The sequence below is a fragment of the Coenobita brevimanus genome, chromosome 97 (assembly GCF_032717465.1).
Source record: "Coenobita brevimanus isolate Jiangsu-jjx chromosome 97, ASM3271746v2, whole genome shotgun sequence".
Classification (NCBI taxonomy): domain Eukaryota; kingdom Metazoa; phylum Arthropoda; class Malacostraca; order Decapoda; family Coenobitidae; genus Coenobita; species Coenobita brevimanus.
In genome coordinates this window covers 40574056-40587113 of record NC_137050.1, presented here as the reverse complement: position 1 = coordinate 40587113, position 13058 = coordinate 40574056, and the positions used below count along the sequence as shown (strand labels likewise).

Genomic DNA, 13058 nt, shown 5'->3' with positions numbered 1-13058 from the left:
CCTACCACACTCAATAAACTTATGCCACGATAATTCTTGCACTCACTTCGCTCACCTTTATTTTTGTACAGGGATACAATCACAGCCTTTTTCCACTCTGCAGGCACAGTTTCACTCATCCATGCCTTCTTACATATCTCCAACAAGCACTTCATTCCACTCTCTCCACTACACTTAAGCATCTCTGGATACACCTCATCAACCCCAACAGCTTTCCCGTTTTTCAGTCGTTTCACAGCGCTCTTCGCCTGTGTGAGTGTCACGTCTCCTGGCACTGCATCCCTTCTCTGCACACCCCTAAAACCAATCATGATTACAGCCGCTCTGCTCTCTCTATTCCCATTCACCAGGCTTTCAAAATATTCTTTCCATCTGGTCCTTACTGCATCTGTATGGGTTAGTAACCTACCTCCTGCATCCTTCACACCATCACATTTCTTTCCGCTTTCGCTTCTACATTTCTGCACTTCTTTCCAGGATAACCTCCTATTTTCAGAGTAGTTCGCATTCATTTTTCTTCTCAGATCATCATTTACCTCCTTTTTCCTCTTCACTAGTCTCTTTAAGTGCTTCTTACTCTCAATATACTCAGTTCCTATTTCAACTGAACCCCTATCCTGTAACCACTTTAGCCACTTCTTCCTCTTTTCCTCCACTGCTCTCTCAACTTCCTCATCCCACCATGCCTTACCCTTCTGTTTTGTTGATACTTCTGCCACACCACACACCACTTTAGCATTCCTAACTAAGCAATCCCTATATGCATTCCACAGGCTGTCCAGATCCATTTCATTCCAGTTCACTGATTCTAACTCGTCCTCTACTTTGGTCCTGTAATCATCTGCCATTTCTTTGATCCTCAGCTTCTCAACTTTCAGTCTTTCTCTCTGACATCTCCTCTCACTCTTGCTCCATCTCACTCCTCTCAGCTTGATCTTGCATACCACGATCATATGATCTGACAGACCTCCACATCGTCCTCTCACAGCCCTCGTATCAGCAACCATTCCAAATATCGACCTCTCTACGAGCACGTAATGAATCAGGCTTCTTTCCTCATGATCTCCGTTTCCTCCATACCATGTATATTTATGTGCATCTTTGTGTTTGATATAAGAATTACAAATGCACAACCTCCTCTCCTGACACATATCCTTTAGTTGATTCTCATTATCATTTTCTCCTGGTACTCCATAACAACCCATTATGTCATCCTCAGGACCAGTGCCTACTCTTCCATTCGTATCCCCCGTCACCGTCACTTTATAGCTCCTGGGCATTTCTCCCACTGCTTCACCCAGCTCATCACAAAACCTGTCTTTCTCTCTCTCACTGCTGTCCTCACACGGTGCATACGCTACAATCACTGCCACTTTCACCATCTCAAACTTGAACTTGACATACATACACCTCGAGCTGACACATTTGTAGTCTCTCATTCCACTCTGCCACACCTCATTCATCAACAAAGCAACTCCTTCCTTGCATCTTCCTCTCCCATTCATTCCTGATCTTACACATTTCACACCCTCCCGCTCCTCCACTTTGCACCCTTTCATCTTCGTTTCACACAATGCCATCACACCATATCTTGTACTCTTGAACACATTCACCACTTCCACACTCTTGCTTTCCGCATTCACACCTCTCACATTCCACATGGCCACGCGAGTCTGCCCATTTGGTTGGGGCATGGGCAGGTATTGGGCCCTCTGAGGCTCTCTGAGACGACTGCAATGATTAAGTGATTTTGGATAGGGGAATCTGGGGGACACTTGACCCTGCCAGAAACCCCGGTCATATGGTTACCACCCAGCATAGTAAGTGGTTTCCTTGGTACAGGAAACCATTTGGCTTGTCACTCAGTTTAAAGCTCATATGGCATCACTGTATATTGAGTGAGTGGATGATGGGCACCCCCACCTGCCACATATATATATATATATATATATATATATATATATATATATATATATATATATATATATATATATATATATATATATATATATATATATATATATATATAAATACAATAATCCCTCCACTATCCGATGTAATAGAGCTAAAGGCATGTCCGAAAAGTTGTCTCGTCTGGAAAGTGGGCTCCTGACTCCTGGACTGGTACTTAAGGACCCTAACCCAGCCTAACTTTGAAAGCCACCTACATAACTCCCTACCGGACATGCATAGCACATATTTAAACCTATTTAAGACCCTATTCACACCAATAATGGACATAAAGCATGAAATAAATGAAAAGGAACCAAAGAATGAGGAATTAGAAGTGGCTGTACCTCCGCCAGAGTACTTACAGCACGTCTGTGGCTGCCTTCCCTGGCTTTGGCAATGGTGAAAATGCTCTTGAAGCACGTACAGTAATCCAGTGTTGTGCTGCACTTACAGTAATTCTTTGCACTGTGAGTTATAATTGTTTAACACTGCACATTGTTAATTGCACCACACCAGTTTCAATGCCAGTTTGCACTCCACAGTAAATCCTTTGCACGCTAAATTCTAATTTCTTAACACTGCACAACACTGTAAATTCCCGTGTGATCTAGTGGCGAAGTATTGCAGTTTATTCACTGTTTATTCACACACACACAAAAAAAGAGCACATGTGGCTTCCATTACGATAAGCATGTGCTCTCAATCGGACTTAGGCTGTGACTTTTGATGATGAGGTGACAGAGTTGCCAGATCGTAACGGCCACATTACCAAACTCCTCAATTTTCATTACCAAATTTAACTTTTCATTATCAAATTCGTAAAGCTAGCATTTATTCTTCACTAATTATATATACAAGTGGAAATACATATAATCACTCTTCTTATAATTAACAGCATGTTGATTATTTTCCCACTATATAGGCTAGCAGGTTAATCAGTGAGAGCAAACAATCCACCATCTCCATCCTGTGTATCCTCATACACGTGAAAAATCCTGTGTATCCTCATACACGTGAAAAATGAATTCTGATTCATTACCATACGAAATTTTCATTACCAAATTGGCCTACATTTGGTAATGAAAAATACCAAATGGCAACCCTGACAGGGGAGGGGGGAGGGGAGAGAAGGAAGGGGTGAAGGGTCCATGGTGTAACAGCTGTCCGGGGCCGCGTGGCAATTTCAAATTAAGGGTGGGAAAAAATTCGGATTTTTTTTTTCTTTTATTGGCCATTTTTGGGTTCCGAAGGTCCAGGCCCACAATGTCCAGTAAGAGGGGTGTCCGGAAAGTGGGCGTCCGGAAAGTCGGGAATTACTGTACAAAAATGTATGGTTGCAAATTTCACTTGTATCCGTGTTGAGTATCGGTAGACACTGCGTAGGGATGACACTGATGAGCCCATAACTATCTAAAGCAGCTAAAATTTAATGCTAACACGCTAAAACACAATCGACAAAAATCCTGTCTCCATGTTCTTGTCTTCTTGTTCTTCTTTTCTTCTGCTTCAACCCCTCTAGCTCTAAAATGCTAAAACTGATTGCTTTTTCTTTCACAAAGGGGTTTCACTCTCCACTTGGTCGAAAGCAGAGTAAATATTGCCCGTAAAAAAAAGGAAAGAAAGGAATAGGTCGGAAAAGGTACTGTAAATTTTTCCAGTTTTGATCCAATTTAGACAAAACTTGGTAGAAGGGTAAACGGTGATCTAAGAGTGAAGTGTCTCAATTTTGAGAACAATACAGCAAACTTTAAGGTTACATGACGATGTCAGACTTTCAGCCCTTTAACTCCAGCTTGAATTAAACTTGGCTAAATGACCGTACTTTTGAACTAGCTCTGGGACCTTGGCTTTTGACCAATTTTCCTCACACTTGAAGTGCTTCATTCTTGTGTGATCATTAATCCCCCCACTGTTTGGTTGAAACTGGATTAAAATTGTTTAAGTTGGCCTTGCCCTATGGCCTGGACCTTGTTCCATTGTTCTCAAAACTGAATAATTTAATCTGTGTTTGACACTAGACTGACTGCAGTGCATGGGTGCCGGGGTCTCTCAGTGCTCCTTCTTGTTGTTTTCTCCAGAAATTTTCATTCAGCTCGAGAGACTTTTTGAACTGGATCGGGCTAGTCAGAGCATTCATTAATCCCTTGAATATAGCTATGCTCTTCAGCTGAAAATATTACAAAAACATTTCGAGCTTTCTGTCACAAAGACATTAGGAACTTAGGAAAACAAGTACAAAATTATGAATATAATGTATGAAGATTTAGCGATGGCAGTGCGCCAAACACCATCAAAACAAGGTAACGGAAGTAAAAAACATGTAATCATCCCTGCATTTGTTTTCCTTTACTCGGCTACGCGCCATTGTGGTGTTGCGCAAGTCCACCCGAAAAAGTGTCGTGATAATGTTATAACTATGCAGCAACCACGCAATGCACAAAAACGTTCCCCCCCTCCGCCCCAGAAAAAAAAATGTTGGGATGGAATTACACGTTTTTTACTCCCTTGACCTTCTTCCGATAGTTTTTGGTGCACTTCCATCCCATAAATTGTATTAAATACTTTTATCGCCCGCCTAAAGAAGGTGGAGTGATAATGTTTTTGGCTACCTGTGTGTGTGTGTGTGTGTTTGTGTGTGTGTGTGTGTGTGTGTGTGTGTGTGTGTGTGTGTCTCGGTTCCCATTATATCTCATGAACGGCTTCAGCTATCAACATAAAGCCTTCAGGGTTCGAAAATGGGCACTTGGGATCGAGGCCAAGGTCACCAGAATGGCTGCCAAAGATCAACTAGTTTTTATCGCCAGCCTTGAGCACCATTATATCTCACGAACGGCTTGAGCTATCAACATGAAACCATCATGGTATCAAGATACGGCCTAAATCTTGGACTTGGCCAACAACATATTCTGGCTGGCGATTAGCATTCGGCTCCCGAATGCTTTTCTTTCATATATATTTGTTACTTCTTTCTCTCGTTCAGCCCATAAGGTGTTGCTTTCATCGTTTTTTTCCTGATCGAGAATGTAAAAAGTGAGTGAGTGCCTTCTTGCTTAATTTTCATACGGTTTTACCTTTGAAATTAAGATTAGGATTCTCTGTTAATATTTAGTTCACAGCACCTCTTTGGGATGTAAAGTATGTGCGGTCTGAGCATTTGTGTGTCTTACCATTAACTCCTTGCTCGTGTGCAAATCTCGCTGCTCCCGCAAGGTCCCCTGCCACAAACAGGTCCCCACCCTTTGCCTGACAATTGGTTCTGGCCTCATTCCATGACAGATGTTGCCGCTCTAGGTGAATGCACTGACGTTCTACCAGCTCACTGAAGCTCACATTGGCTGCCGCTGTACCTGTGAAGTGTGTGTAGTTACTAACGTGATGAAGGAAAAAGTTTATTTTTATGCCTATCAACAACACAATGGTATACCCTCTCACCACAATAACGGATGTTATATTCCATTTTTCTATTTCTAGGCTATATTAATCAGCTTAAGACAGACGTTTCAACTGAAGGCATTAGTTACAGTATTCACTAACTGTCTGGTATCAGCATTTTTTTTTTTTTTTTTTTTTTTGTAATATGCCATAGTTAAAGAATTAAGGCAATCAATTTTTGTAATATGCGAAAATTTCCCTCGTAAGGGACCAGCATTTCTCAGTTCACATCAGGTAACCAGCTGTGCAGCTGCTTGAAGAGGGACAACAGGGAAACAAGCTGTGTTCAGCAATCAGACCAAGTAAAGAACAAAACATGTTCCAGGGATGCATCCATGGCCGGATAGTTCACTATCAGACAACTCGTTACCTGTATTTTCGTTACTAGGGCATCTTGCTACTAGATTATTCTATAAAGGTATTTTTCATAAATTTCAAAATGAAAACTATTCTAATGTAACCTGACTTAACCTCTCAAGCTGAGTAATTAACCTAACAAAACCTGTCCGTGGATAAATGTTTGCGGTAGCGAAGTGGCCTGATAGCGTGATGCCTTAGTAACAAGTACACCGGTAACAAGTTAGCCAGTAGCATGTTGACTGGAAGCAAGTAGCAAGTTGGCTAGTAGCAAGCTGATCAGCAGCAAGCTGATTAGCACCAAGTTGATCAGCAGCAAACCAACTGACAGTGAACTGACTGGTGGCGAGTTGACTAGCGAAATAACTAATAGTAAGCTGGCCTGTAGCAAGATGACTGGTAGTGAGTTGATTGGCAGTGAGCTGACTGGCAGCAAACTGACTGGCAGCAAACTGACTGGTAGCAAGCTGACTGGTAGCAAATTGACAAGTAATGAGTTGACTGGTAACAAATTGACTGGTAGCATGTTGATTGGCAGCAAGTTGACTGGCAATGAATTGACTGGTAGTGAGTTGACCGGAAGCAAGTTGACCGGTAGCAAGTTGACTGGTAGCAAGTTGACTGGTAACCAGTTGACCGATAGTGAGTTGACTGGTAGCCAGTTGACTGGTAGTGAGTTGACCGGAAGTGAGTTGACCGGTAGCGAGTTGACTGGTAGCGAGTTGACCGGTAGTGAGTTGACCAGTAGGGAGCTGACCTGTAGTGAGGTGACTGGTAACAAGTTGACCAGTAGAGAGTTGACTGGTAGTAAACTGACTGGTAGTGAGCTGACTGGTAGTGAGTTGACTCGTAGTGAGTTGATAATAAGGTGTAATAAACAAAACGCTTAGGATGAGATGTTAGGGAGGTTTGTCACCCTACGAGAATGTGGCCCCTAGAACTGCAGTATCACATCATGGGGAACAGAGCAAACTGGTTTCCAAAAGAGCAGTATACTCCTGTTACAGGTGTTTCAGTTTGTGCTTGCTGCCTCCAAATGATTTTATTCAACTTTGTAAAGTGTGGTAATGATTGTCCTAGATATTAAAACCTCTCCACTCTCAAAAGTTTGTCCTGAGTTGAATTCAGTCACGTAGTGGTAGCTATTACTGAAAAAAGTAAAAAAAAAAAAAAAAAAAAGACGGTATTGTGGTGAACGGGGAAAAATTCTCCTGTATATTACTAATGCAAACTATGTCTATGTCTATGTTATAAGAAAACATGAACATTATAGAACGGAATGATAAGGCATTGTATGGAAAGTATATCACTGAGGAAAAGGCGATGAGTAACTTCCTAACCATGTGGGAGTGGTGTCTTCATCCCTTCAATATGGTTAAGTCTATTTGCAGCTTATACTTCCTATCTCCGGACGATTTTATTTACCCCAAGAAAAACCTCTCCTGCTAAAAGGGTCATCGAAAGCTCTATGTAACCCTTCTAATTCGAAAAATCTCTTCTAACTTGGCCTGAAATCGCCATCTCTCTGTCTTGACTGTGAATTGTAATAGGGGAGTAACAGTAAAATACGATGTGTTTTGTAAAGGGTGTACAGCAGAACTACTGTCTTTTTCTACCACTCAGCTACATGAAAAAAAAAATGCAAAAGGACGAAAATCTGGGCTAAGGTAGAGCAAAAAGAGTAGGAAATATGAGCCAAGGTAGAGTGAAAAAAGCAGAGAATTTGGGCCAAGAGAGAGAGAGAGAGTAAAAAGACTAGAAAATCTGGTCCAAGAGAGAGTAAATACTAGTAGAGTAGAAAATCTGGCCAAGGTAGAGTAAAATGAGTATGTCAGGAAATGATATGAATGTACTAAGAAATACGTCACCTGACTTCGTTTAGTTTCGTTTATAAAGACTCCAATATATTTGCAGTTGTCATTCTTGGTCACCTAATCGCGGCTTTCCATGCTGCTTGATCTCTGGCAACCTCCCTATTCAGCCCTTTATCCCTAAGGTCACACTCCATGACCTCGTCCTAGGTCTTTTTCAGTCTGCCTCTTGCAACCCTACCCCCAACGTTCATACTTCTCACTTTCTGCACCCAATTGTCATCCCCCATATTCCATGCCCAGATCATCTACCCCTCGTCATCACAACATCAATACATTCCAGTCCCATCCTTCCTCTCAATTCTTCCATCGTAAACCTAGCCCCCCCCCCCCCAGGCTTCGCATTCAAGGACGCACTACACATTCACTTAATCATTGTCCTCCCTGTACATTTGAGCCTACGAATATCCTCTTCCTTTACTGCCCAGGCTTCACTACCATGCAGCATTACACTCCTAACGCATGCCACATACAAAGATCTTTTAGCAAGAAGGGAATGCACTCCCAATGTCAGGAGAGGCAACAGCTCCCTGAACTTCTTCCAACCACTCCTCACTCTAGCCATAGAGCTGCTCCAGCCACACCTCCAATGCATAACATGTCTACCAAGTAGCGAAACTCTTCTACACACTCCAGAGACTCATCAGCAAGATCAGTCCTTTCACACCTGACAATCTCCACAATCTCTCCCTGACACACTGCATACACGCAATCAGCATTATCTTGCAATCTACCCCTAATAACACTACAGCTCTTATGTACCCACTTATCACAAATATTGCACAGGATGGAATTACTCCCCACGCCCTTTTGGCAAACCACACATGGCCTCACTCCCTCTTCTTCTACAGTACCCCCACCACCAATGCCAGATACCATCACCTTTGTTTTATCTGCATTTATTCTCAAGCCCTTGTACCCCATACCATCTCTCCACTTTATAAATCTTTCCACCGCCTCCCTTTCTTTCTTTGCAATCAATACCAAATGATCTGAAAACATTTCCTATGGAAACCCATTTCTAAAGTCTTGCGAGAGGGCTTCAACCGCCATGATAAACAATAAGGGACTGATCCCTGATGCAAGCCAACATTCACGGAAAACTCATCACTCAAATCTCCATTTACTCTCACGGGGGTGCGAACACCTACATACATAGCCATAATGACTCTAACCAGCCACTCCTCGATCCCAGGCTTTCACTTTTGCCCAAGTCACCACCTTCCTAGAGACTCTGTCAAAGGTCTTCGCAAAAATCAACAAAAACAAAGAACAGCTGCCTTTTCTTTCCTATAAGTTTTTCCTTAAGTGTCGAACAATGGATATGGCATCAGTGTTCCTTTACCTAGCATAAACTCAAACAGCTTCTTATCAATATTCAATCTTTGTCTAATCATACGTTCTTGAACTCTCTCCATTACCTTCATTATCTGTTCCAAAAGTTATATGCCTCTATAATTTCCTCTTTCCAGGGCATCAACCTTCCCCTTGTTCACATTTATAGTCACTCTTCAGTCAATCATCTGGAACAACACACCCATATATAATCGTATTTATCACATCAGTAACTAACCCCACTCCTGTATCTCCTGAGGCCTTCATCATTTCAGCAGTCAACCCAGACACAACATCCGCCACCCTCAGCTGCATCCTGCCTATTGCCCTGTTCATAGTGGCAGCGTCAATCAGAGGCCATGGGTAAAACACTGGATCCGCTGACTCCAAACCTTCCCTGTTCCATTCAGACTCCTCATTCAGCAACCAGTTATAATGCTTTCTCCAGGCATCTTCAATATCCTCACTGTTCACACACTGCTCACCTATGATATCCCTGTTTTCCCTCTTCCTCAGATTTACCACCTTAAATATCATATTTATCCTTGCAACGCTGTCTACATTATCCAGGAAAAGTCTCTGAGACTCAGTTTTTGCCCTATATACCCCTTTATCTGGCCCTATGCCTGGCAGTCATGTGTTCTTCTTTGTTATCACCCACTTTCCATCATCATCATCATTATCCGGACCTCCTTTCCCACCCCAGGACAGGGTGAGGAGTAACAACGTCCACACAGCCCAAATTTGCCCAATCCAATGGGCCACGCTTCCACTAGTTACCATTCAAGCCCCCGGAATCCTGGCTCTATCTGATTCGCCAAAAACATTCACCACGTTCTGTAGCTTCACATAAACGTATCCGATACAGTCAATCTGGACTCTGTCACGTTAAAAAGGGGTGCCAAATCTCTGATCATGCACTTCTGCTCACAATATCCATCCAGCCAGCTCGATCTCTTGTCAGTCTCCTAGCCTCACCAGCTTCCAAATCTCTCTTCCTCACACACTCATCCACCATGTCCCTCCACTTTCTCTTGACCTACTGTACCTCCCTTTCCAATCCCGGAAATGCCTTCCTTTCTTTTTATCTGCAGCTTCTACACCCTTATCCCACCTCCATGTTATCTTACGTCTCGGGAGTCCCCTTGTCCATCCATACACTGAATCAGTAACTTTCAGGAGATTGTTCTTTAGAACCCAGTACTGTTCATTAACACATCCATCAACAGCTTCCTGTTCAGCCACCACACTACTCATCTCGGTATGGACAGCATTCCTTACTCGGTTTTTGATTTCCATATTCTTCTCCTAGTGCATAGGTCCTCTTCTTCACCACCAGTTCCTTAAGCACCATGTCATATTTCAGTAATTTGTGTTTCTGCACACACCCTTCGCTCCTTATAATTTTAACATCCCTCACCACCCTCCTATCATTTCTCCTGATCAGGAAATAGTCAATCTGGCTACTATTTCCCTCTGACTCGTATATAACCAACATACTCTCTCTTTTCCTAAAACGTATGTTGGATACAGTCATGTTAATTGCATCACCAAATTCAAGTATTCTTTTCCCTTCCACATTCCTCGTACCACACACGCATCTCCCATGTACCCCCTCATATCCTTAAGCTGCTTCACCCACATGACCATTTAAGTCCCCTCCCAGATCTACAATCTCATCATCCCAGATACCATTTACTACACGTATCAAGTCGTCCCACAATCAATCTTTTTCTACATCATCCAAGCCACCCTATGATGCATACGCTGATATAAATGAAATCGTGAGCCTACCAAACAAAATTTTCGCTGCTCTAATCCTCCCATTCACTATCACTACATTTATGTCATACTCCACCCACATCCACATCACCATATCCATCTGCACTTCTCTGCCAGAATAACTTATACCTACAATCCCTTCCGGCAATCATTCTGGCTGAATCTCCCCTGTACCTAACTTCCTGTACACAACCAACATCCACCCACCTCCTACCCATGACCTCAACTACTTCCCCCGTTCTACCCTTCAAAACATCCACATTCCTAAATGCCACTCTGATCCCCTTGGGTAATTTACTTGCCTCAGGCATACTTTGCTTTTTCTCACTTTTTGTCCTGTTGGTAAAAATTAAATAATGGGAGAAACAGACTACAGGCCCCAAACACTTTCACAGTCCCAATTCCAGGCATGGGACCTGGGATATATAGTAGCAACAATATATAAATTATTAACTCCTTTAGCTCGAGGATACTTTATGATGGACTTTTTGAACGAGGGGGAAGGGTGGATATATTGTAACCCTCAGCAACCCCTTCACTATGACAGGTTATTCGGAAATTGTATACAGTCGTCTAAAGGTAGTAACAATAAACACAAAAAATGAATAGTGAACAAGTTAATGCGTTCAGCTCAAGGATGTAATTTAGCCTATATTTCTTGATATCTTCAGACCATTTTGATTAGTTCAGAATATTTCCCTTGTTGATATGGAGTTTAGCAAAGACTTTGTTTTGCCCGTCAAGTTCAAACTTTCACTCCTAAACATAATTAAACTGTCTGCTGATAACAAAAATGAGTTTTAAAATACGCCATTGTCATGAAGGGATTAACGACGTGAAATGTTGGCTAGAAATGAAGTACCAGCATGATACGAGAACCATATTCACAGACATACGATAAACTCTGTGTCATAACAACGATATAATTTTGCAAGAACAAGAGACATAAATAGTATACATTCTTGTTCCTGCAAAACATGGTTACTTAAAGATCAATTATGGAGATAAATTCATGAACGCACTTCCCATTTCAGCAGCAGGTATACGCCAAAATAAATCTTGCACTAAAACATTATACTTCAGCAGTACCTAAAGGCATTACCATAATGTGCTGAAGTTGTTCCAGACCTTTCAAGAAAGACAAAGACTAAGCAGAAACCCAAGACGTCATGGATCACGTTTGTTTTTTGGCCAGGCAACAATATCAACAGACATGTAAGGCGAACGTGCAACAGATGTGTCCAGTGATACAAAATAATGTACTGTGTTGCAGCAAGAGTTAATGTAGGCTGTCTCCTGGACTTGAGATCTCACTGTTTGAAATTAGCGCCTGTAATATTACAACGTCGCCACAACGTGACGAAAGTTTTTGAATGCGACTTGCTAAGTGGTAGCTTATACTTATTTCCATTTGCTGTGCATGCTGAGGAAAAAAATCGATTTTCGCTCGTCATGATGACATTAAATGAATAACAATATGTTATTCTGTGTAGAACTCAAATTATACAATAATCTCTGTAGCTGACCATTAAGATAATTTTTCTCTCATCCCTACATTTTTTATATTCATGATAAACAAGATGCATTGGGAATAGTCTGCACTCTCCTTGTCCTTCCTGCAAAAATAAATCACAGTTATAACATGGAACTATCGCACATTTGCATTTCTGACGACACTGTTCTATTCCACAAATGCCTCTCTTTGGAAAGCACCTGGCTGTCCCCCGTTTATGCTGCTCCACTCCTCTAAAACTTTTAAAGATTTCATAACAGAAAACAATACGTCCGTTCTACAGCCATGCAGTTATATTCCAAAGGGTGATTGTAGTGCCCTTTGATTAAATAAATTAATGTCAGATATCACTGTCATTTGTCATACGGTTATTATTTTTTTTTACAAAAATTTCGCCATTAAAATGAAAAACGACAATCCAGAAATACAACACCTTCATGTGGGAGGAAAGCTCCTGATAATTTTGAATAACAGATTTCCCCCCCTTTACAGGGTTTTTGATTCACTGATATCCATGCATATATGACTCAGTAGTATCTTCCAGATGGTGAAAAATGTTTTGTTTTGATATGCAACGTGATCATGTGTGGGAACGTCTCAGTCCTCTCGTCCCGATCCTGGAGAGTTCATTTCATGTGAACCATTATGTTTTCCTTCATGTTCTGTTTATATCCAGTAGGTAGATGGGGGCGCTCACCATCCACTCACTCTATGTAGTGCTGCTTTCGAGCGACTGCCCTTTCGCCTCTTTCTTCCCTCTTTCCTTCCGTCCTCGTCTTTCTTTTCTTCAATCTTTGCTCTTCCTTATGCCTACG

General features: G+C 41.9%; 1 protein-coding gene across 1 annotated transcript in view; it reads right to left on the bottom strand.

The window, feature by feature from the left end:
• LOC145413665 (uncharacterized) overlaps nt 1-13058 on the bottom strand; it is a 135032-nt gene that overhangs the window by 25705 nt on the left and 96269 nt on the right. Inside the window, exon 11 of the mRNA XM_080283322.1 lies at nt 5121-5300. Within this exon, the coding sequence (XP_080139448.1) occupies nt 5121-5300 (180 nt within the window). The remainder of the gene's footprint in view (nt 1-5120; nt 5301-13058) is intronic.